Raw genomic sequence first — 25,083 nt, 5'->3', positions numbered from 1 at the left:
TTAAATAGTGGTGGTGATTACACAGCTTTGTGAATATACTAAAAACTGCTGTATTACATATCCTTTAAAAGGGTAGCTGTAATGGTAGTGAATTATATCTCTATAATGCTGTTACTAAAAGTTATATAAGGGGTTGTTCAGGTTTAGTGATGTGTTTTCCATTAGTTTAGTAAACAAACAGGGAAAATAGCTATTCTATCAGGACAATGAAACTGTAAATGAAGCTCTCTAAAAAAATACTCTGTTTTTTCCTCTAATTTTTCCACATATGGGCTATTTTTCTTTTGATAACAGCCATCCTAATGGGTGTGAGGTGATATCTCACTGTGGTTTTGATTTGCATTTCCTTAATGATAAGCAGTCTTGAGCATCTTTTCATACACTTATTGGTCATTTGTACGGTTTCTCTGGAGAAATATATTTAAGTTCTTTGCCCATTTTTAAGTCGGTGCGTGAGGGTTTTTGTTTTGTATTTTGAGTTGTAGATGTTCTTCATATATTCTGGATATCAGTCTCTTACTAGATAAATGATTTGCAGAGATGTTCTCCTATTCCATGGGTTGCCTTTTCACTCTGTTGATAGTATTCTTTGATGCATGAAAGTTTTTAATTTTGATGAAGTCTCCCTTATCTATTCTTCCTTTTGTAGCCTGTGCTTTTAGTGTCATGTTCAGTAAATTACTGCCAAATCCAAGAAATCATTGCAAAATCCAGTGCCATGAAGATTTTCCCCGTGTTTTTTTTTTCCCCTAAGAATTTTATGGTTTTAGCTCTTATGCCTAGGTCTTTGACTTGCTCTGAGTTAATTTTGTATATGGCGTTAAGTGCGGGTCCAACTTCATTCTCTTGCATGTGACTGTCCAGTTTTCCCAGTACCATTTGTTGAAAAAACTGTTCTCTCCCCATTGAATGATCTTGGCACTCTTATCAAAAATTATTTGACCATATAGGCAAGGGTTTATCCCTGAGCCCTCTGCTCTGCTCCACTGGCCTTTGTATCTGTCACTGTGGCAGTACAACACTTGATTACTGTAGTTTGTAATATACTTTGATACCAAGAAATGTGAGATCTCTACTGCTGTGACTAAGGGTGAATACTGTCTAGAAATTTGAGGTCTCCCTGTGATGTCTTTTGCTCTTGCTTGAACCATGAAGATGAAGAAAGATTATCAACATTAGGAAGATAACCATGTTTTAGCTCCCACCGAAATTGTTAGATATTCAAAGACAAAGGCCTCTGGAAAACACTCCTGGGCACTGGCCTTCGTTTGTCATTTATGGTCCTTTTTTTTTTTTTTAAATACCTTTATTGTGGTATGATCTCTGTACAGTAAACTATACATTTCAGATGTACAGTTTTGTGGATTTTGATAGATGTATACCCATGAAACCACAACCACAATCAAGATAGCTAACATTTCCATCACTCCCCAAGAGGTGCAAATTTCAAACTTCTGATTTATCCTGTCCCCACCCCCTTTCCCCTCTGGTAACCATAAGTTTGGCCTCTGTGTCTGTGAATCTTTCTGTTTTGTAGATAAGTTCATTTGTGTCTTTTTTTTTTACATTCCACGTGTAAGTGATAATCATATGGTATTTTTCTTTCTCTTTCTGGCTTCATTTAGAATGATAATCTCCAGTGTTGCTGCAAATGGCATTTTCATTCTTTTTTTGGCCTAAGTAGTATTCCATTATATAAATAGAGTACAGCTTCTTTATTCAGTCATCTGTTGATGCACATTTGGGTTGTTTCCATGTTTGGCTACTGTAAATAGTGCTGCTGTGAACATTGGGGTGCATGTGTCTTTTCAAAATATATTTTTCTCCGGATATACGCCCAGGAGTGGGATTGCTGGATCATAGGGTAAGTCTGGTTTCAGTTTTTTAAGGAACCTCCATACTGTCCTCCGTAATAGTTGCACCAATTTGTACTCCCACCAGCAGTGTAGGAGGGTATCCTTTTCTCCGTGCCCTCTCCAGCATTTATCATATGTGGCTTTTTTTAATGAGGGCCATTCTGACTGGGGTGAGGGGATATCAATAGTTTTGATTTGTGTTTCTCTAACAATTAATGATGTAACACCCCTGTGAAATTTAATCCAGACTAAAAGGAAAGTGAAGTGGGGAAGGGGTTTTGGAGTCAGGAGTTTAGGGCAACATGTTTGAACAGAAGAGCTGGGAGGATGGGAAGTTGTGACTGCGGGATGTGTCAGGGAACGGAGAGACAGGTGGACTGAGAGGGCAGAGCTCAGCCGGGGGTGTTGAAGCTGAAGTTTTCACTAAAGGAGAACGGGCAGGGGAGGCGACTGGGAGGCTGGAGGCTGTGTCTGCAGTGAGTGAGGGGTGACCTGCAGGCTGGGGGGAAGCTGGGGTTGTACGTGGTGCCCTGTCTCTCCCAAAAGTCCCAGTTGAGTGCCCTCCAGCTGCATCTTATCCCCCTCCCCCCAGCCACGCCTTCTCCCAGCCCCAGCCAGCCCTTGTCCCAGTGCCATCACAACTGTGTGCGTTTCTGCCCTTTCCTCCTTCCGGACAGTGATCTCCTCAGCCTGGGCCAGGTCTTAAGTCTGACTCCCAGGACTTAGCCTAGCACAGTGTTTGTCCTGTTGAAGACCCAGGACCCGTTGGCTCACAGGGTGAATTACCAGTGAGGGGCTGCGGGAGAGGAGAGAGAAGTGGGATGAACAGGGAAAGAGATAGAGGAGGAGCAGACTTGGGCTGGTGGGGCATCATTTTAAATTTTCAGACCAGACCATAATTACAGAAACCATTACAATGCAAAAAAAAATGTGTCTTAGTGATAGAATCCTACTCCTTTTGACTCAGGCTGAATAAGCTCTGCTGGTTTCCTGCTTTCAAAGTTGGCTGGTAACGTATTACGCCTGCTTTCTACATATCTTCTGGGGAGATTTGTGATGTGGCTATTTGAATTGTGTTCTCGAGGCCACGATACGGAGTGTGATTTTATGAAGACTGCCTGAGTCCTTTGTGATTTTCTTCCTTGTGTCTTAACCCTCTGCTTCTCATGCCCCGCATGCTGCAGCTCCGTGAGATTTTCCTGTCTCAGTTATCAAGTGCCCATGCCTTGGACTTTCAGTGTGGCCGTAGCATAGTATTGCAGTCCACTGGAAAGGACACAGACCTGGGGGCCAGGCGGGTTTGGTTTTCAGTTATTGTCTGACAAGTTATTAGCTTTAAAATCTTGGGCAGGGTGGGTTTTTTGTTTCTTTAGCCTGACCTACCTGAGCTTCAGAGTGGGAGCGATAATGCTGACCTGCCTCCCAAGTCTCCCGGCCGCTCTGCCTCTACCCCCCCTCTTCCCTCAGCCACTCACAAGCCCCCTGCCCTCCTCTGCTTCCCTGTGTGCACGTCCTGTCTGTCTGCTGGGAACACAGCACTGCACTGTGCACATTTCAGGGCATAGCTCAGACTGCGTCTCGTCTGAATAGTTTTGACTTGGTCATTGCAGGCCTCCCTGCTCCATCCTGTCTCTGAATTCCTGCGGTACTTACTCATAGTACTCGTTTGTCATGGTCAGCGTTCTCCCTGTGAAGCCTACTGGTTGTACGTCCCGTGTTTGTGTATCGTTCTTACACTAACAAGCTTCTGCGAGTATGTGTATCTTACTCTCTCCAAGAAAACTGGCAGCATTTTCAAGTCAAGTCATAGAGTTTAGTTATTTCTTTTGTATCTTTTGTGGTAAGATGTGATAAAAGATGAGTAACTAAAAGTAATTGAGATAATGGATAAACAGAATACAAATATATTTACTCATTCCATCTCTTCACTCTACAAATACCCATTGTATACATAAATGTTAGGTGGAAACACATGGCTACAATATGTTGGGGCTCCTAGTAATTGGTAGGATCCATTTCCTCATGCTGTTAATCTGGGCTGGCTTTAATCTCGTGATTTGCTTGGACCAGAAGAATGTGGCTGAAGTGATTTGCAAGTTCTGGATCCCAGGCTTTGAGAGGCCCTTTAATGTGACCCTTTGCCATCTTGGAAAGCTCCAAGCACACAGAAGGCGTAGGAGACAGTGTTACTGAGTACCGGAGGTTACGTGCGGCAGGAGGGCCAGCCACCAGCAGCATCGGCGCCTCAGATGTGCAAGTGCTGCCACCGCAGAAGTGGTGGCGTATTCAGCCCCAGTCGGGCTGGCAGGTGACAGCTGTGTGCATGATCCCAGGTGAGATGAGCGGAAGGACCCCCCAGCCGAGCCCAGCCGTCCGTAGACATATAAGAAATGTTCACTCACTGTTATTTTCAGTCCCTAAGACCTACTTTTAGGTCCTCCTTTTACCTTGTCTTGTGGAGTAGACTGAGAAGTTCAGCGCTTACAATGGGTTCCGTTCTCTGCCCCGTCCTCGGTCGTCAGCACTCTGTGGCTGTGTACCCAGGTGTCCTGGAGGAGTTGCCATACGTAAGGGGAGAGAGGAGCTGTTTTTAAAGATGCCCTGTGCAAGCCCTTCCCACCTTTAATCTTGTTTGCTGTAAGTGGAGCCTACATCTTCCCTGTTTCCACTTAAGTGGCGGAGTCGGTACTGAGGCCGTCTTCTGTGCATGGGTTACATCAGGCTTCTTACTGTGAGTCTCTTCATTCTCCTGGGACCTGGCACTTTCAGTTCCCTTCTGTGGGCCTGCAGCAGGGTCGGGCTGTCCTTCTGGTGAAGGTCACTCTGCTAACTTCTGCCTTCCAGCGTGCTATGAAGGAGAGTGGCCGAAGGACCATCATCTCGACCTACTGTTGCTTTGTCCTAGAGACCAGGTCCAGGTGGCAGGGAGCGATGGAAGGGCCTGACAAAGTTTGAGAGCAGTGGGGCGTTTTCCAGAAATACTGGAAATGTGCCCTTTTTCCAGGTGACTGATACAGTAACATTTAGTGTGCCCTGTAGCTTTCATAGTGAATTTTGCTAAAAGAGAGCACTTAAGAAGAAGAATTTACCCCACGTAAATGAGGAGAGAAAAGGTGCTTGGCTACTCGAACCTCACCTGCCTTTTCCTTTCTGTCATTTTTACATTTCTTTTATTATTTTGGCAAAATATGTGGAATTTGAACTTTTTTTTAAACTACGAACTAGCATTCCATTCTGAGTGACTTCTGACATCACCCTACCATCAGGTGGCTCTGGGTGTGGGCCCCTCTGGGGACTGGCTCCCAGGAGGGTGGGAGGCTCCTGGGAGGACTGAGTCCTGTGTGTCCTGTGGCCCAGCGCCGTCCAGTACTGCTCGCTCACCGCAGACCTGGCTTGCATTTGGCTCAGCTACAGGTACACTCCGTGGCCACAGGCTCCAGGGGACCTCAGGCCTCAGTGTCCATGTCACCCCCCACCCCCCAGGAGGGGACCTGGGCAGGATGTGGGTGGAGGGAAGAGGTTTACTCCTGTTCCTCCTCCAAGCCTTCCTCTTCCTTCTCCAAGTCCCCCAAGTGCCCCTCCGCTTCCTCCTCCTGTTTGTTTATTTTCCGAGTTTTCTGAAGGCTTTGTATAATTATGTTACTGTCTGAAGTCGTTCTTAGCTAAGCATGAAGTCTGACCTCCTTTCCCTGAGTCAGAACAGAACTAGGCCGGCCTGGTACTCACGAGGGTTGGAGGTGGGGAGGGTAAACGTCTTGGCCGGGCAACTTTCTCGTTACCTCAGCTTGTCCTCTGTCCGCTGGGCACATCAACAGCGACTCTACAGAGTTGCTTGGGGAATTAGAGATGTGTATGTGGATCATTTAACATAGAACCGGGCACCACGTGGTGATGCTTGGAAGTGGCGTTGTTACCACCATCACAGATTAGTGTGGACTTGAAGGAATAAAGGGTGTGGGTTCTCCTCCCTGAGAATGGACTATCGGTGCTTAGGGAAGGAGTGGGTCAGTTACCTCTCAGTGTGGAACAAACCACCACCAACCTGGTGGCTTCGAGCAACAGTGAATTGTTTTTCATACTCCTGTGGTTTTACTAGGTGGTTTTCCACTGTCTCCTTGGATGTGAGAGGGTGAGTGGACCCCGGTGGGTCCACGCACACGTCTTGCGTGCGGCAGCCTCTCGTGTCACATCCAGGGTGCACCATCAGCTCCCCAACAGTGGTGTGGCCCAGGCCAGCACTCCAGGAGCCAGGCTTCTGCCATGGCTGATTTCTTGGGGGTTGGGAACTGAGACCCTACCTTGGTGGGGGCGGAGAAGCAAAGAGTTGGTGGCCATTTTTAATCTACTACAGCTGGATATTGTTCATCTGCTTCTTGGGCTACTATTGGGCCCAGAAGGAAAAGGTTCTGTTGGTCCTCTGGTTTTCCTGTATCACTGGCACCTTCCTTATCCAGGCAGAGGCCCTGATTAAGACCCTGGGATATTTTGTTTGGACTAAAATTTGAAGTGAAGGGTGATAGCTGCTTTTGTGTGTTTGAGGGTCTTTCTCATGAGGGAGGGGCTAGCTCCAGGGTATGGAAATGACTGGAAAGCAGATCTCACTCCCACACAAGAAGGAGCAGCTGCGTGAGCTGGTGAGTGGTCAGTGGTCGCTGTCCTGGAGGGGGAGTGGAGCAGGGTGGCCATGTGCCAGGACTTTGAAGGAAGGTTCCCTTCTGAGGGACTTGACTGACGTGGGGTCAGAAGTCTCTCATTAGAACTTGGGAGGAGCGTGGCACTGTCATGTGGAGGGTGGTGGGGTGGTGCTAGAAGGGCAGAGAACTGCTGTGCTTAGATGAAGAGCTACCCTGCACTGAATTATAATCTTGGTTGACTCAGGAGTTCAGATTTCCTGTTGGCGTGAGGACTATTTCTGTTTAGTACGATGTCATGGAGGTGCGGCATCTTGAAGACAGGTATTCTGTGAGTCTTCTTGGGTCAGCATGAAAGGAATTGAGATAAGAAATGGAAAAGACAGATGTGTGCGGTTGCTCCGGCAGCTGTAGGTGGAGCGATCGGCCTGTTGGATTTGTGTGATGAAAGTGGTTTCAGTTCTCCCATGTCTTATGTTTTGCGCTGCCACAGACATGATTTTAAGGCCTCCTGGTTTTGTAACAGAACAGCCAGCCCAAGTGGTGCTGTTGTCAGTGGAGAACCTGTGTCACTGAGCAGAGTGTGAGCCTGGTTCCTTTTCTCCCTCTGTCACTCCTTTCTTTGGAGGAGGCGGCAGGGACCCCTGCCCCCTCATCCTGTTGTGCAGCCGCTGCTCGGGAAGCTTGATGTCAGTGCTGCCTTTGACTTTGGTTACCGTTACCCGACGCCACCTTGGTCAGGGGTGTCTCTGTGGGCCCGCCTCACTTTCGGCACGGGGTTCTTGAGGACCCTGAGAGTAAGGCAGAGAGCTCCAGAGCCTACATGATTCAGACACAGCGAGGTTAGCTTTTTGGTGGGAGGCAAAGTGTAAGCTACAAATAAATACTCTAGCTAAAGCAGAAGATTGCTCTCCTGACTGGCACATTTACAAGCTGGAAAATTGAAAAAAACATCAACCCACCAACTGTGACACTCAGTGGCTCTTTGCTTTGGGCTTCGATGTTCTTCCTGATAAAAATAATGATTACGTTATTCTGATATGGTGCCAAGCGTTCATGCTCTCACGCCACTTGTGACTATAAATACAAGTGATGCCGCAGCGTGAACTGCTTTATCTTGGACTCAGTGTCTCAGAACACGAGAGTGTGTGGTTACCTGTGCTGATGTGCTCTTCTCCTCTCCCACTCTTCAGAACAGACTGCTGGATGATGAAGGACTTCAGACCCGGTCGTGGGACACCGCTCTGCCGCCCGCTTCTCCGTCTCTTACTAGTTATTTAAGTTGGACTTTTAATATCCTGCCAGCTGCTCTTCAGACACACATGGTGCATTGCTGCCATTCCCCGGATTGCATCTTTGACGCAGGGCTCTCAGGAACCTACAGCAAACAAAGAGGCGACCTCCGGGCACGTGTACAGCAAGGGTGTCACCCTGACTGCCCTCTAGCTTCAGCTGCACCTGGATTCGAGTTCCGCCATGGAGCTCCGCATGGAGTCCTGCCTGGCACAGGTGTTGCAGAAGGACGTGGGGAAACGGCTGCAGGTCGGCCAAGAACTTATAGACCACTTTTCAGACCGACAGAGGTCTGCTGACCTTGAGCACGACCAGACCTTATTAGATAAACTTGTGGACGGACTTGCTACCTCTTGGGTGAACTCTAGCAACTACAAGGTAAGCGTGCTTTAGAAGGCGTTCTTAGAGGTGGCCGGGGTGCCCTGGTGGATCACACTTGGGCCTCAGAAAACTCCTTTGTGAGCAGTCAGCATGATTTCCTTCACTTCCAGTAAGACACTCGGTCATCTTGTGGCTTTTTGGATGTTTCATTCTCTAGCAAGTAAGAGTTTTCTTTGATTTTTGTTGGAGATCAAAAAATCCTGGTCCTTTAGCACTCTTGAGTGAAGGCCGAGTGAATAGATAAAGAGACGCTTTTGTGTTGGAGAGTTTACAGGCATTTGCAGCCTTGAAGTTAAAGTGAATGTTGTGTCTTGCAGCGAATGGGTCAGGAGACCTTGGTGAGTGGCCCTTCAAGAGTTTTCTCTGGGGGATGGAACTGGCGTTTCACTTTGGGTCACTGTTTGAAGTCGGCCCAGGCACCACTGGCCAGAAGCAGCGTGGGCTGCCAAGGACTCTTCTGTGGCTTGTGTGATGCCTGGAGGTGATGCTTCAGGTTCCAAAGACCAACGGGACATAGAATTTATCCTAATTGTCTTTGAAAGCTGAGCTTAAATTTTATCTATTTCATTCATCTGTTTATTCATTTATCAGAAGGTAGTAAGTGCTTCCTGTGTGCCAGGTACAGGTGCTGGACAGGGCGGTGTTTTCACAGGGAGAGGTGACAGACCTGTTGCGTTTGGAGGCCTGTGACATCACCTTGTCTGTGTGTGAATCACAGCTGCACGGAACTCTGCGTGTTAGGGTGCTTCTGGTTGAGAGTAACGCTGAGTCAGCTCACCTGCAGTTACTATAAGGAGATTGCATCCTTTCCTTTCAGCATTTGGGAAGTCCACATGGTTAAGGCAGTGTCGGGGAAGAAAAGTGTATACCTGTTCCTTCCAGCTTCTCAGAAGCTCCCCAGCAGGTCTTTTTTACGTCACAGTGGCCAGGATGGCTTTGCACGTCCACCGCAGCATTGCTGAAAAACAGACTGGTGTCCGTGGTGGCTTTCAGCTGTCATGCTTAATCTCGTGTTCCAGCCTCCCCTGAAGGAAGCATGTGGCCACAAGAAGGAGGGAAACTAGAGCAGTAGCAAACTCCCGTGGGGACAGGGGTGGGACTGAGGTAAAACTTGGATGCTGAGTAAGTAACCCACAGTTTGCTGCACTGTAAGGGCTCAGTGAGATTGTGTGCAGTCATCACTGCCTACGTGTCCCAGGCATTCAGACACTAGCAGTCATCACAAGACTGGCTGTGTCTTCGAGGTGCTCAGGGTCTGGGGGCGGGCTCTGGCACAGCAGGTGGTGCAGCGTAGGGTGGGCGCCAGGAGAGAGATGCGTGGATGAAGGAAGTCGGAACTTGGAACGTTGGAGGAATCTGATGACTGGGTAGTTTTTTAATAATAACAGTTGCAGCGTCACAAAGGAGTCAGAGATTAAGACCTGACCTTTTATGAAGTGGTTTCTAAGAATGGTAGCTTGGTGGGAAGGAAAGACAGGAAGACAAGGTTTGCTACCTCTTCCATGTAGTTTGAACAAGTCACCTTACCGGTCCTTGTGACTGGATGACGCTCCGATACCTTATAGGGCTTCATACAGATAGCTTTGCAGGCAGATCTGGGTTCTCATCTCGCCGAGCTCCATGCTCTGAGCTCTTGCTGTGTGCTGCCTGCCTCTGGGGCCCAGAGCCTGCTTGCTGCACAGGCTCCGAGGGGCTCAGGACTCGAGAGGCTGCTCGCAGGTCCTTTTGCTCTGCTCAATTCTGGAGACTTGTCTTTTAGGGACCACACCTGTTTTCCCCCTTAATCATAGATCAAGATTTCTTATTCAGAGCCTGGGGTACATTTTAGGGTTTTTTCCCCCAGTTTTTGGAGGGAGGCAGGGAAATTAGGTTATTTATTTACATAGAGGTACTGGGGATTGAACCCAGTACCTCATGCTTGCTAAGCACGCACTCTACCACTGAGCTATGTCCTCCTTCTCTGTTTTAGATTTTATTTGATGTGTTTCACATATTACAGATCAAAGGGATTCACTATAATGTTGAACAATACTTTGAAGCTTGGCTTCTTGGAAAAGAAAGTTTTTAAATTAAGGACTAAAAAGAAGAGAAAGGGGAAGAAATTTTTGGCTTCCCAAAACAACAGTGCTTGGAATTGTTACTCGTTTTCCTAACAGGGAGTGTTGTTGAATGTCAGCACAAGGTCTTGTTTAAAACATCATTGGCTGGAGCTTGAATTACTTTACATTGGAGAATTTTTCTTTTTTTTACATTTGAGTATGTATTAACATGGTAGACAGATTTGTATTTGGTTTTGATTGCAGTTCAATAGCTACTATTTCTTGCTTATTTAATACTGTATGCATTTAATGTCTCATTTACTCTTCATAACACCTCTTCCAGGTAGATGGTAGCATCCTAATTTTAGACATGAAGTAACTGTAAGCACCGAGAACTATGAGGTAATTTCTACTTGTGATTACGGAGCAGGGATGTACATGTAGGTCTCTGACTTCCTAGCCAGTGTTCCTCTCATAGGAACAGGGGTCAGCAAACTTTTGTAAAGGCCACATGGTACATATATTAGGCTTGGAGGGCCATATGGTCTTGCAGATATCCCACTGGGTTGGGCCATTATAATGTGGAAGCTGCCACAGACATGTTGATCCATGAGTGTGGCTGTATTGGTTAAAGACTCAATTTACATAAACGGGTGGAGGGTCAGTTTTGCCCGACCCAGCACCAGCGCTGAGTGCTTATTGTGTACCTACCTTTTCTTCACTGGTGGGAACCGGTGGTGCTTCAGCTGGGAGAGGAGTAAGGCTTATAGTTTGCGGATCATTTGGGGGGTGGGGAGCATCATTTAGGTTGAATGGAATGCGGTTTCCTCTTGCAGCCTCTTCTGTGGTATTTCAGGAAAACTTGCCTTTTTGGCTCCGTCACTCACACTCCTTTGGGTCAGTGGGCACTGATTGTCTGCCGCAAGCTGGCTTTGGACTTTCCTGGGTCCTCTCAGGGATGAGGAGTTGGTTATTTAGGTAACGACCTCCTACAGCCAGAACACCCAGGGCTGCACCGTGGGGTGCATTTCAGCCCCCAGGGTGCTGCTGGAAGTAAGTGTTCTGTGTTGTCGTAGTGACTGTGGGCAGCAGTGGGGGCTGGGGGTGGGAGGTGCTCTTCTTGCTTATAAGGCTTCTTTTCGAGATGACTTAGTTACTGAAAATACAAATTACAACCAAAAAATTTGAATATGACTGCCCTCACTGATCTAGTGTCATCTTCCTGGTTTTCTTGATTAAAACTTGATGAAGAGGAAAGGTGATGGAGTCAACTCCAGATACACCTCCTGTTGCTCATACCCCCCCCCCCCAGGTGAGAAGGGATGGGATGTGAGAGCCTGCTCCCTTGGCCATGGCAGCCACAGGGAATCGACGAGACTTTCCCGGCTCCCCCGTTCACACAGTGCAGGCCTCAAAGGTGTCATGGGCGTCACTCGCACACTCAGTGGGCTCGGTGGGAACAGCATCCTGGTGGGGACCGCGTGTGGGTCCCAAATCCACAACATAGGGGTTTTCATTTTTCACTGAACCTGAAGTAAACTGATATGAGGCTACTGCTTAGGGCGTGTTTTGCTGAAAAAAATGTTAATATATTTGTTTGTGGATTGCTGCCCAGCTTCTGCTCAAGGGAATATCTCTGTCCCTATCTGTTTGTCTGAAACTGTGTGCACTATTTTTGTCTTTCTACAATGAAAATTCTGTATACCAAAACATACCTGGCCGCCAGAGTTTGGAGAAGTGATTGTGGACTTGTATTTAATATTGTAGAGTAATGATCGTGGCCCATGGTTATGGGACTTTACTGTGTACCAGAAATTGTGCTAAATGTGTGTTCATTTTTAACTTACTATTTATTACCCTATGAGATACTGTTTAACAGATGAGGAGATAGATGCTCAAATCAAGTAACTTGTTTAAGGCAATGAGCTAGTAATTAAGGTTTCTGGGACTTAAACCGAGGTATTTATGCAACAGTAAACTAAGCACTTGCCATGTGCTGGGTATGGCACTGGGGGCTGGGTGTCCCTTGGGGAAAGACAGGCTCGTCCCTTCCCTCACTGTGTCTGGACAGTGCCTGGGCAGCCCAGGGCTGTCTAGATCTGATCTGTGTGGATTCCATCCTGGTGCTGTATTTGAGATTTTTAGGTTCCTGATTACCCGAGGGCTTCCTCGTCCCCGCCCTAGACCGTTAGGTCTTCAGTGTCTAAGGAGGGACCGGCCAGGCAGATGAGAGGACAGTGCGCAGAGTAGGATAGGAAATAATACCCGTTGAGCTGCATCCTAGGAGTGTCTGGAAATGCTGAAATGTCCAGAATCAAAAATGTTACACAGTGTGCTTGGTTGGAGAGGCCTGGCTGGAGAGCAGAGTTGAACAGAGGGCCGTGAAGAGGCCAAGGGAATGAGTGCAAAGGGTGCAGAGAAGCCTCATCCCTTCCTGCCGGTCCCTTTCTGGGTCTCTGTATAGGCTGGGGGAGGGCCAGGCTCTCCTTCAGCTTCTTTTGAGAGCACAGAGTCACCCCTGCCCCGGTGAGGAGCCCTTTCTGGGTTGGAGGGGAAGGTCTGGAGAGATAAGGAGGTTCCTTGCATTTCCCTTTATCTCCAAAACCTTGGCTTTCATTGAGGTTGTTATTCCCACCTTGTGAACTTGTGAGGAGAGCCAGGAAAGAGGACTGGGTTCAGATAAGTGACTTCTCTTTCTTTCCTGGCTGTCTGCTTGCTGTTGCTGTCAAGGAGTGAGTCAGGGCTGGTCACTCTTTCCAGCTTTGCCCTGCAGGGTTAGCCTGTTGGTTGCAAGAGGTGAATTTTTCTGGGTATAATTTAAAAAGACAAGTGCCTTTCTTGTAAGTAGGAAAGCTACAGTGAGCAGTACTAAGCCAAAGCAAGCAAAAACAAAACCAACAACCTCAGGAGAAGTTATTTCAAGAAAATGTATGTGGCTTGTGACATAACAGTGGTGTCCTTAATGTGTGTAATCTAATGGCATTTCTTTATAAATACGTGTGTATGTTTATGCAAAGACAGCAAAGTGTACTGGAAATAATTCACATTGGAGTGTAGTCAGGATCCCTGTCTGGCTCTTCCACTTAAACTGTTGAGGAAGTAACTTTACTCACCTGTAACACAGGGCTGATGATACCTGCTGCATAGCGTTGTTGGTACATGGGGGCCAGTAGTGCTAGGTGTGTACTGTGTGGCCAGTAGAAGTTAGACAAGGCAGATACGTGTTTGTTGGGTCAAATGATAACAAGGCCTGTGGAAAGTGACTTTCTTGTGGGCCTGTGTTTGCGTGCCTGGACCCTGGAACAGAGGCCTGGGGTCTTTTGTAATGAGATCTGACTCCTTGAACTGTGATGATAATAAAGCCCTGAGCAGAGCAGTGGGCGGGACTTGGAAGGAGAGTGTAAATACTGGTGGAAGGACCCCTGTGGTAGGAGGGTTTCACTAATGCTTTGCCTTATTTCAGAAAGCTAAAATTTAAGTAAGGATACACATAATAGTAGAAACCGTAAATTGAATGTCAAAGCAAAGGAGAAAGAACCAGCAGGGGTGGGATTCTGGTGCTAACCCTGAGGTGGATATGGGTAGCTGCTGTGTGCTCAGATTTACCGCTCGAGGTCTGTTCTTCACCGGGAGGGATGCGCCCTGCATAACCCTGTGATTAGCCTCATTCTACAGCTGGGAACCACTTGATGGACGTGAAGAAACTTTTATAATGTTGCCACAATATTAATAGCATATTCAGCAGAGCGGAAAGAAAAGAGTGTAAGAATATACCCCACAGTTCACAACGATGACTTTAGGAGACTGGGTCCTGAGTGAGACATCAGTACCTCATTTTGTACTTTAATAAAAAAAATACTTAAGGTCTGTATTTAAAACAGTTTTTTGGTTCTAATAGAATCATGAAAATACACACTTTTTAAACTTTATATTGGAAAATAGTCCTGTAGGAAAGCTTCAGAAAACAGTGCAAAGAAGCATTATTTACAGTTAAGATATGGAAGCAACCTAAGTGTCCATCACTGATGAATGGATAAAGAAGATATTTACACACACATATCCACTGGAATATTATTCATTATAGAAGTGAATGAAATCTTGTCATTTGTAACACAGATGGACTGTGAGGACATTATGCTGAGTGAACTAAGACAAAAGAAGGCAGATACACACTGTATGATTTCACTTATATGTGGAATCTGAATTGAACAAAACAAGTCAAGCTCACAGATGTAGAGAACAGATTGGTGGGGGCCTGAGGCTGGGGCTAGGGGTGAGCAAAATGGGTGAAGGGGTCAAAAAGTACAAGCTTCTGACTTCAAAATAAATAAGTCTGAGGTATGTGGCATTTGGCAGGATGAAGTTAGTAATACTATGCTACATATTTGAAAGTTGGTGAGAGAGTAAACCTTAAATTCTGTAACTGTATGCAGTGATGGATGTTAACTAGACTTATTGTGGTGATCATTGTAGTGTATACAGACACCGAATCTGTGTGTTGTACACCTGAAACTAATTCAGTGTTGTATATCAATTATACCTCAAAGAAATAGCCGATCAGCAATGTCCTCCTAGAGCAGTCTACCCAAGCAACAGAAATAAAAGCAAAAATAAACAAGTGGGACCCAATTAAACTTACAGGCTTTTGTACAACAAAGAAAAACCTTAAGCAAAATAAAATGATAACCTATGGAATGGGAGAAAATATTTGCAAAAGATGAGACTGACAAGGGCTTGATTCCAGAATATATAAACAGCTCATATGACTTCATAAGGAAAAAAAACAACCCAATTCAAAAATGGGCAGAAGACCTAAACAAGCAATTCTCCAATGAAGGCATATGAATGGCCAATAGGCACATGAAAAAAATGCTCAATATCACTAATTATCAGAGAAATGCAAATCAAAACTACAATGAGGTATCTCCTCCCACCAGTCAGAATGGCCATCATCCAAAAGTCCACAAATGATAAATGCTGGAGAGGCTGTGGAGAAAAGGGAACCCTCCTACACTGCTGGTGGGAATGCAGTTTGGTGCAGCCATTGTGGAAAACAGTATGGAGATTCCTCAGAAGACTAAAAATAGACTTACCATATGTTCCAGCAATCCCACTCCTGGGCATATATTCAGAGGGATCCTTAATTCAAAAAGACACCTGCACCCCAGTGTTCATAGTAGCACTATTTGCAATAGCCAAGACATGGAAACAACCTAAATGTCCACTGACAGATGACTGGATAAAGAAGATGTGGTATATTTATACAATGGAATACTACTCAGCCATTAAAAAGAATAAAATAACGCTATTTGCTGCAACATGGATGGACCTGGAGATCGTCATTCTAAAACTGAAGTAAGCCAGAAAGAGAAAGAAAAATACCATATGATATCACTTGTGTGGAACCAAAAAAAAGACAAATGAACTTATTTATAAAACAGAAACAGACTCACAGGCATAGAAAACAAACTTAAGGTTAACATGGGGGAAGTGGGTGGGAAGGGATAAATTGGGAGTTCAAGATTTGCAGATACTGACTGGTATATATAAAATAGATAAACAGGTTTATACTGTACAACACAGGGAACTATATTCGATATCTTGTAGTAGCTTGTGGTGAAAAAGAATATGAAAACAAATATATGTATATTCATGTATGACAGAAGCATTGTGCCGTACACCAGAAATTGACACAATACTGTGAACTGACTATACTTAAAGAAAAAGAAAAAGCCAAAAGAACCCAGAAATACCAGTGCAGAGAGTTTCCATGTGTTAGTACTTCACCACTTGTTCGTTTCATCTTCTGTGTGTGCGTGTTGTTTCCATTGTGAACTGTTTGAAAGTAAGTTGTAGGCACGGGGCTCTATTTCCTATATGTTCCTGTGTTTCCTAGCAACAAGGACATTCACTTCTATAATCCTAATACCAGCATTTAAATCAGTATGAGGATGGACAGAGCACTAATACCTAATCTGTAAATCTTACGTGTATTTTACCTGTTGTCCTACTAGTGTCCTTTACAGCAAAAGAAAGAAAGCTTTTCCCTGGTCCCAGGGCAGACCAGGTCGCAGGCTGCGTTGGTTTGTCTCCTTTCCCCTGGAGCAGGCCATCAGCGGGGTGGGCTTGTCTTCCTGACTTAACACTTTGATTTTGTGCCGTCCTTCCATTGAGCTTGTTTGCTGTTTCTCATGACTGGATTAAGGGAGTGATGTGTCCTCATTGCCTCCTACTCTTGCTGGTGAAAGAGATGTTTCCCAGTTTGCTTCCAAAAGTTGGTATTTTTCCCTTTTATAATTAGTAGGCATCTTGTGGGGAGATATTTTGGGACTATGTAAATATCCTGTTTGTCGTCAGACTTTCACCTACAGCTTTAGTATCCATTGATCATTCTTGCCTAAAATAATTATTGGGATGCCAAAGGGTAATTTTCTAATTCCATCACTTTTTCTTTATTACTTGGCTCCATATATATATATATATTACTTTTAAATGATTTTTAAAGGTTACTTTTCATTTACACTTATTACAAAATATTGGCTGAATTCCCCGTGTTGTACGATATATCCTTGAGCCTGTCTTACACCCAGTAATTTGTACCTCCCACTCCCTGATCTCTCCCTTCACCATCAGTGGTAACCACTAGTTTGTTCTCTGTATCTGTGAGTCTGCTTCTTTTTTTGTTATGTTCACTAATTTGTTGTATTTTTACGTTCCACATATAAGTGATATCATACAGTATTTATCTTTCTCTGACTTACTTCATTTAGCATAATGCCCTCCAAGTCCATCCATGTTGCTGCAAATGGCAAAATATAGTTCTTTTTTATGGCTGAGTAGTATTCTATTGTATATGTACACGAGATCTTTACGTTCGTCTGTTGATGGACACTTAGGTTGTTTCCACATCTCAGCTATTGTAAATAATGCTGCTATGAACATTGGGGTGATTGAATCTTTTTGAATTAGTATTTGTTTTTTTCAGATATATACCCGGGAGTGGAATTGCCAGGTAATTCTGTTTTTAGTTTTTTGAGAAGCTCCATGTATTTTTGAATTGTATATCCTTTGTCTATATGTATAGCAGGAATTAAGTGTGTATTTTGACAGTTATCTTCAAAGGGAACTACTGTGAAGAAAGAAAACACTGTTTAAAATTAGTTTTATTTCGGTACATTTATATTCATAAAGAATTTAAGGCAACATGGTTTGTGAATATAAAATAATGTGAACAGCCAAAGCGGAAGTGGAGAGATGGGTTGCCTGTAGGTTTCTGTAACAACTGTGAGAGGAGTATCAGAGGCAGACAACAAGATGTCTTCCTGGATTTAGCGGGGTGTTAAAGGACACTCTGCAAGGGACCAAGAGCATGGAGAGCGGATGAAACAGAAGACAGCGCAGAGTGAGACGCAGGTATTCGGCTGCACTGTTCCTGTAGACAGAACTCACCAGCTTGAGTTTTTTGGACAGGGGAAATTGTCAGATGGCATCTGGGGTGAATAGGTGACCAAGAGCTGGCCAAGCCCGCTGCGTTATCTTCTTATCAGGTTAGGTTAGGGAGAGCCTATGACAACGACCATGGCAAAGAATCCAGAGAAATGGGATGAAAATGGCTTGAAATACAGAATGGGAGATGAGCCCGGAGGAAGACCTTGTGTTTATTGATGGATGTGGGGAGTTTTATGCTGCTAAACATTTGTGTACATCAGTACATAAATGATTCAGACTTCACATTTTAAAGATACAGAACAAGTGGCATTATACCATAAAAACACTGGAATTTTGGTAAAAGAATATGGTTTGGCATGTGCCAAACTTACTGAAGTATTTTTAAGGGGGAGGGGAGCATTTAAGGGAGAAGGGAATGTTTAATTTCTACTTCAGTAAATTTTTCATTGTTGGAAAAAATTTTTTTATGACATCTAGCATTTAAAAATACTACTTTCTTTTTTTTTTAACATTTTTTATTGATTTATAATCATTTTACAATGTTGTGTCAAATTCCAGTGTTCAGCACAATTTTTCAGTTATTCATGGACATATACACACTCATTGTCACATTTTTTTCTCTGTGAGTTATCATAACATTTTGTGTATATTTCCCTGTGCTATACAGTGTAGTCTGTTCTACAATTTTGAAATCCCAGTCTATCCCTTCCCACCCTCCACCCGCCTGGTAACCACAAGTCTGTATTCTCTGTCTGTGAGTCTATTTCTGTCCTTTATTTACGCTTTGTTTTTGTTTGTTTGTTTGTTTTTGTTTTTGTTTTTTAGATTCCACATATGAGCGATCTCATATGGTATTTTTCTTTCTCTTTCTGGCTTACTTCACTTAGAATGACATTCTCCAGGAGCATCCATGTTGCTGCAAATGGCATTATGTTGTCGGTTTTTATGGCTGAGTAGTATTCCGTTGTATAAATATACGACATCTTCTTTATCCAGTCACCTGTTGATGGACATTTAGGCTGTTTCCATGTTTTGGCTATTGTAAATAGTGCTGCTATGAACATTGGGGTGCAGGTGTCATCCTGAAGTAGATTTCCTTCTGGATACAAGCCCAGGAGTGGGATTCCTGGGTCATATGGTAAGTCTATTCCTAGTCTTTTGAGGAATCTCCACACTGTTTTCCATAGTGGCTGCACCAAACTGCATTCCCACCAGCAGTTTCTTTTTTTAAAGACTACTTAGGGCTCTCAGAAGTGTCAGTTCTCTACACAAGTCAGCTTTATTCGAATTAGATGCTCATTTTTGCCCAGGACTTTGTTAATAAAGGAGCAGGGGCAGTGGTCAGGCTGTCAGTGGAGAGCAGGGAACCATCTAGAAGAGCTCATGTTTTTCCTCTGCCGTGAAGAGACACCTCTGTGCCTTGGGAGAAGAGTTTATTTCTGTAGACTGAGATCTTGAGCTCTTTCTCTAGGAAAAATTGATCTCTTTCTCTTGCAGCTGCAAAACTAGGTGCCCCAGCTTAGGGCGGGGACGCACTTCTGGAAATGGAGCGCCGACAGGAGTGCTCCATTGCATGGTCTCTGAGGGGCCGTGTTCTAGAATCTTACCCCCCGCCCCGCCCCGCCTCATTGAAGTACAAGGGACATACAGCGGTGTGTGAACTTCAGGTATGCAGAGGAGGGATCTGTGAAATGATCACCACAGCACACCTAGTTAGCATCCATCACCTCACATAATTACCTGTTCTTTTTCTTGGGATGAGAACTTTTAAGATTTACTCTTCTAGCACCTTTCAAGTATACAATACACTGTTGTTGACTATAGGCATCATGCTGTACGTTACATCCCTAGGACTTAACCATGCACATGTGTGTGCGCTCATGGGTGTACGTGTGCGTGCGTGGATGGATGGATGCGTGCACGCATGTGTAACTGACCCCCGCACTGTGTTAGTCCCGGGCGCACAGTATGATGATTGGATGTTTCTGTCCGTTAACAAGATGACCACCTCTTCTTTCTTTGCCTCCTACCTTCCTGCCTTCCACTATTTCGGAAACAACTAAGCAGTTATCTCTGGTGGGACATAAAGAATCACCTGGGACATGCAATCTCCTGCCATTAAAACCTCAAGTAGCTTCAGGCAGTTGGTTCTCAGCCAGGCTGTAGGAGGGAGGAGTCCGCCTTATCGCACGTGCGACTCTGAGCGAGCCCAGAACACTGGAAAAGGTTTTCAGTGTTGGAAGACACTGCTCAGATGAGCATCGAACAAAGGAGAGTCCGTTCAAGCAGGAAGAGCAAGGGACTTGGGTGAGGAACTGCTGGCCTGCTGGGCTCCACGTGGGCACTTGGGGGCACTCTGAACAGAGCAGGATGGTTTTGCTTGAGTGAAGTCAGAAGTGGATTAGAAGTGTTAGCTTTGCACGTCTTGCTAAAATGAATGAATGCTGTTGTGGAACTGAACGTCACAAAGAGTCACCAGGTGTTTGACCCCCTACCCCGTGTCAGAAGCAGTAGTAGGTTTTCCAGTGCATTATTCTTACCCACTTCTCAGAGGTTCATGAGCTCTGGGGCTCCTCAGGGTTCGGGACAGAATATAGGACTGTAACGTGAATGGGGATGTGTGGCTGGCAAGGCCTTACAGCCCCTCACTCAGCCTCACCATGATCTGAGGCTGTACTCACTTGTTCAGGGGCAGCTCAGAAGGTGCTTGGGAGCCTCTCCACACAGTGACTGGGAAATGGCTTGCTGTCCACAGGTGAGGACTTGAGGGGGATGAGCATTCTGTCCCAGCAGCCAGAGGAAGAATGTTGATTACCTTAGAGCCCAGTTTAGGAAGAAAACATTTATTTCTTGCTGAGAACAAAAGGGCCTTTTGGGGGAGAGAGTAACTAGCAGGTCTGCAACCTGACGAAACTAGCTTGGTAATAGTGGAACAGCAGGTCAGGTAAAGAAATAAGCAATCTCATTTTTAAAGTGAAGACTCTGCAGGGGTGAAGTTCATGTACTTTTTCTGGCTGGCTTTGTTTTAGTATTTGATTTGGACTCTTTGAAATTTTTCGGCAGAGAAGTTCTGTCTTAATGTTAGTTTAAAAAATTAATATGCGCTTGGGCTGAGACAGAGAGGTAGGTCTCTGTGTGTATGCGTTTGGCTGGGTCAGTGGCTGCAGGTGGGCCTGGAGTCTTGACTTCTCCTCTCTGTCCTGACCTGCTGTCTGACCAACGTGGAGCTGGCTTCTTTCCCAAGTGGATCCTTTGTGAGATGCTGGTCTGCCTTGAGAAGACAGTTTCAAGATAAAATTCAAGGCCAGTCGTGTAAGGTATCCCTTTTCAGAGTGACCCCATCAAACAGAACGCATCTTCTTTCCTCACTTTCCTGGGGTGAGAAATGGGAGTTCTGGGAGGGATCTGCCTGCACATTTGAGGAGAGGATGTCTCTGACTGAGAAGGGCATGGCCTTTCTTTTCTAAGTGGTGTAAAGTATTTGTGACCTACTGTTTGCTCATTCCAAAGTCCCGGTGATGTGGGTGACGTTTCTTCTCAGACAGGAGTGTGGTTTTTGGCGGTGACTCTGCCTCACAGTCATTTGGAAATAACCAAGTCCTTTGGAACCACCATGAAAATGTGTCGCCCCTGCGTGTGTTGTGTGTCCATGAAAGCAACATGTGCATGGTGAATAACAAATCATCTGTTGGGGAAAATCTCACATACCCAGCATCAGAATATGTGTGTGTATATTTCCATACGTTCATCCAGAAGGTGGTGTACTCCGTGCAGAAGTTTGTAGAGACTTCTTGTGACACAGGGAGATGCTGATGGAGTAATGTAAAAGGCAGTGCAAAATTTATATACAGCAGGAACTCTACTCAACTCAGTATGTAGAAAAAAATCTGGAAAGAGCCATGTGAAAATTTGAGGGGTATTAATCTAGACCATGAAATGATAGATTTCTTTCTGTTTTTTCTGTATTTTCTAAATTTTCCACAATGGGTATATATTGTTTTTGTAAACAGAAGTGTTTTTTTTTTTAATGGTTGTTTTCATTTATTTTCCAGGGGGAGGCAATTAGGTTTACTTACTTACTTATTTATTTTGGTGGAGGTACCGGGGATTGAACCCAGGACCTCTTGCATGCTAGGCACGCGCTGTACCCCTGAGTTGTGCCCTCTCCCTGGAAACAGAAGTTTAAAGCTTTCCTTCTACAGCCGCTTCTGAGAAGATGTTAGGAGGTGATAGGGATGGTGTACTGACTGTATCGTCTGCTACATAAGGAGGTGGAGAGAGGCTGGATTTGTGGCAAAAAGCAGTGTCTGGTTGGTACACAGTTGCACATCCACAATTAAGGAGAATCACTATTTATAGCAATTCCTTAATTTTGCTCTTGGAATTATGGTAACAATAAAGTAACTTTTCATATTTAAAATATGGCTGACACCCAGGCAGTATTGCTGTTAGAATCAAGAATGCACTAAGCATATTCAACTGCGTCAGCCCTACAGTCTTCCCGTAACATTTTATCTAGTTGCTTTAAAAAGATAAAAATCTGTAGAAAATCTGTTATGCATTCAGTACCTGAACTGTTTTGATAAGTTTTGCCAGCTAAATGAGCACACATTGGTATGAATTTAGCTCATCTTAATGACTTAATTTACTGCCTTTTTGAAAACATTTATCTATTTTTGGTGGTTACTAGATTTTATTTTGTTTTTGCGTCAGAATTTTGAGATAGAAGACTGAAATATGCCATGGCCAAATGTTCAGAGTTGATTACGCTGGCTGTGTGATTTGATTTCTGCTTTATCATAAAAGGAGAAATAATTCAAGGGGAAAATGCTTCTTTGTCTTCATCACTTCATAGTGACACGTGTTGCTGAAGCATGTTTTTTTGTACTTCAAGCCACTAGAATGGAGATCTTTGAACGAGAAGGAATTGAATCTCCCTGTGCCCTCTCCTAATGAAACAGCCGTAGTCACAGTTATAGCCTCTTCAGTGGTTGTCAGGGACTGAGGGGGGAGTGGTGGGTGACTGTGATGGGAAACAGGGTTCTTCAGGTGATGGAGATGTTCTGGAATTAGATAGTGGTAGTGACTGGGCACCCTTGTGCATGTGCTGGAAATTACTGAGCTGTACATTTTAAGAGGATGAGTTCTGTGGTGTGTGAACAATGTCTGAATTTCTCAAAAGCAGCAAGAAGAGAAGGGATTCCATGTATGAAGGAGTCGCATACATGCTGCACCAACCCCTTCAGTCCTCTTAACAGTAGGTTATGGAGAAGCCTGGGCCTGGAGAATGCTGAGTTTTCTGACAAGAGTGAAAAACGTCAGTCACAGCCCAAGTGTTACCATCTGAGGACATGGATAATTCTGCACATACAAAAGATCTGTTTCAAAAGGAACATTATGGGGCTGTATTCGTGAAGACTGCATTCTGTTTTAGACTTTAAAATGAAACAAACGTGTCAGGTGTAAACAAACAACTAAATGAAGGAAGAGAAGGGAGGGACTGACAGGAGTGAGGGTTGTTTAATTGCTGATTGTGGGTTTCAAATGGGGAAAAAGTAAAAAGAGCTCTAACAGGTTTTGAATGTATAGTTAGATGCCAAATCTTATGATAATTGCTTTCAATATTTTACGCCATTTAATCACCATAAAAACCATATTTTCAACCCTATTTTAAATTTGGGAAACTAAAAATGAAACATTTACTACCACTTCTCCCTTAAAAAATTATAATTGTATGTGTGAATGCCTTTGGAAGAAGTCCCCGAAGAGCAGTGGTACCCAGTGTGTTTCACCCAGACAGAGCACAGTTCCTGTGGCCCAGAAGCCCGCCCTCCAGCAGGGAGCCACACACAGGATGAAAGCGGGGAGGGTGCCTCCTGCTCTCACGTCTGACAAGCCGCCCCAGCCCATCCTGAATGCTTCCCGCCTCGCCCTGCACTCAGCCATTTCTCTAAGGCACCCCCACTCCTTCCACTGGGAAACAGCCCTTTGAAATTTGCTTTGTGCCCCTGTGACATGACGTGAAAGGGCTCATGGGACATCAGGAAGATGCTCAAATGTGAGGTAATGAACACAACAAATATGTTTAAATTCATCACTTAGGCTATTACTAAAAAGACCCTCTTTGGACATCTTTGGAGGCCGGGAGGCACCAACTCATGTTCTGAGAATTGATAAACTGAAGGAAAGAATAAAGCAAATTTGCCTTTCTTATATCAAATGTATTCCAGAGTAACCAGCTAGTTGATGAGGCAAAGTTCTTCTGTACAGCTAATAAATAATAGAATTAAAGGCAACGACAGAATTAGAAAACTGTGCTATTGCTCTCTGGTGAAATAATCTAGGCAACATTCATCAACTGCTACTAAGCCGTGAGCAGTGAGGACACCTGGACCCAGTGGGCAGTCTCAGCATCACCCAGAGTAGGCTCACCAGGCACCTCGCCCTGCTGATGAGATGCAGACGGACGGACATCCCAGCACAGGGGAAGCACCAGGTACCGGAAGGAAAACGGAAGCTAGCTCAGCCTCCCGGCCCTCTCCCAGCCTGGCACGGAGCACAAGGACTCCCTGAGATGTGCTTTTGCAACTCAAGGCTGCCGTTTTCGTTGTTTTAATTTTGTGATGGTTCCCCCCAGGGCCTTTGCGAGTTAGTGACTTTCCAGCTCTGACTGTCCTCTGTCTGGCGGCCTCTTCTTGGCCTGTCAGACTCCTTCGCCTGCTTGAAGGCTCCGATGAAGTGCTGTGGTGTCTAGGGAGCTGAGTTCTCGGTGGAGACGACTTGTTCAGTGGTTGGTGCTCCCACAGCACATAGACCACATTTCATTTTTGCCAGACCATGTTTTACCTTAAATTGTGGCCACGTGCACATTTGTGTCAATTATATTGTCAGTGTTTTGCAGGTGAGGGCCTTATTTTACTTCTCTGTGTCTCTGAACCCTTGCTTGCACAGAAGGACCTAGCATATAGTAATTCTTGTCAAATTTAATTCTGTTCAACTGTTAATAAGTAGCTCCTGCTTGTCCATATTTGGAATGGCTTTTTCTTTTCCTTTGTATTTTGTGTAGTCTGCCTTGCCATTTAGAAGAGTCACTAAGACAGCGTCCTCTCTCTTAGTTGTGCCCTGGTGTGGTACAGCTCTGGGGAAGGGACTAGCTGTGGGGCTGTTTGTAGAATGTCCTTGCAAGGCAGGAGGATTCTAACGGGCCCCCAAAGCCCTTGGGTGACCTTCATTTCCCGTGAGGATGAAGGGAGGTGGGGACGGGCATCAGGAGGGGACACCCGGGGGTTAGCCAGCAATCGTCCTGTTTCCTTCCTCTCTAATAAATCTGGAAAATGAGTTTTGGTTGGATGAATGCCTTGGCACCCTTTCTAACCTTTGTTAGTAATTTACAACTTGATTTTATATTGTGATTTGTTGCCAGAAAATTCCAAC

At 44.9% G+C, this 25,083-nt stretch overlaps 1 protein-coding gene across 23 annotated transcripts in view; it reads left to right on the top strand.

Annotated features, from left to right (window-relative positions):
* The window catches only part of CLASP1 (cytoplasmic linker associated protein 1), a 192,166-nt gene that overhangs the window by 15,009 nt on the left and 152,074 nt on the right, over positions 1-25,083 (top strand). For all 23 annotated transcript variants that reach the window (XM_074363475.1, XM_074363474.1, XM_074363495.1 and 20 more), the window contains one exon: positions 7,681-8,158. In XM_074363475.1, the coding sequence (XP_074219576.1) occupies positions 7,964-8,158 (195 nt within the window). In that variant the 5' untranslated portion in view covers positions 7,681-7,963. The remainder of the gene's footprint in view (positions 1-7,680; positions 8,159-25,083) is intronic.

Source organism: Camelus bactrianus, chromosome 5 (genome assembly GCF_048773025.1).
Source record: "Camelus bactrianus isolate YW-2024 breed Bactrian camel chromosome 5, ASM4877302v1, whole genome shotgun sequence".
Classification (NCBI taxonomy): Eukaryota; Metazoa; Chordata; class Mammalia; order Artiodactyla; family Camelidae; genus Camelus; species Camelus bactrianus.
This window is presented reverse-complemented; position numbering and strand designations above follow the sequence as displayed.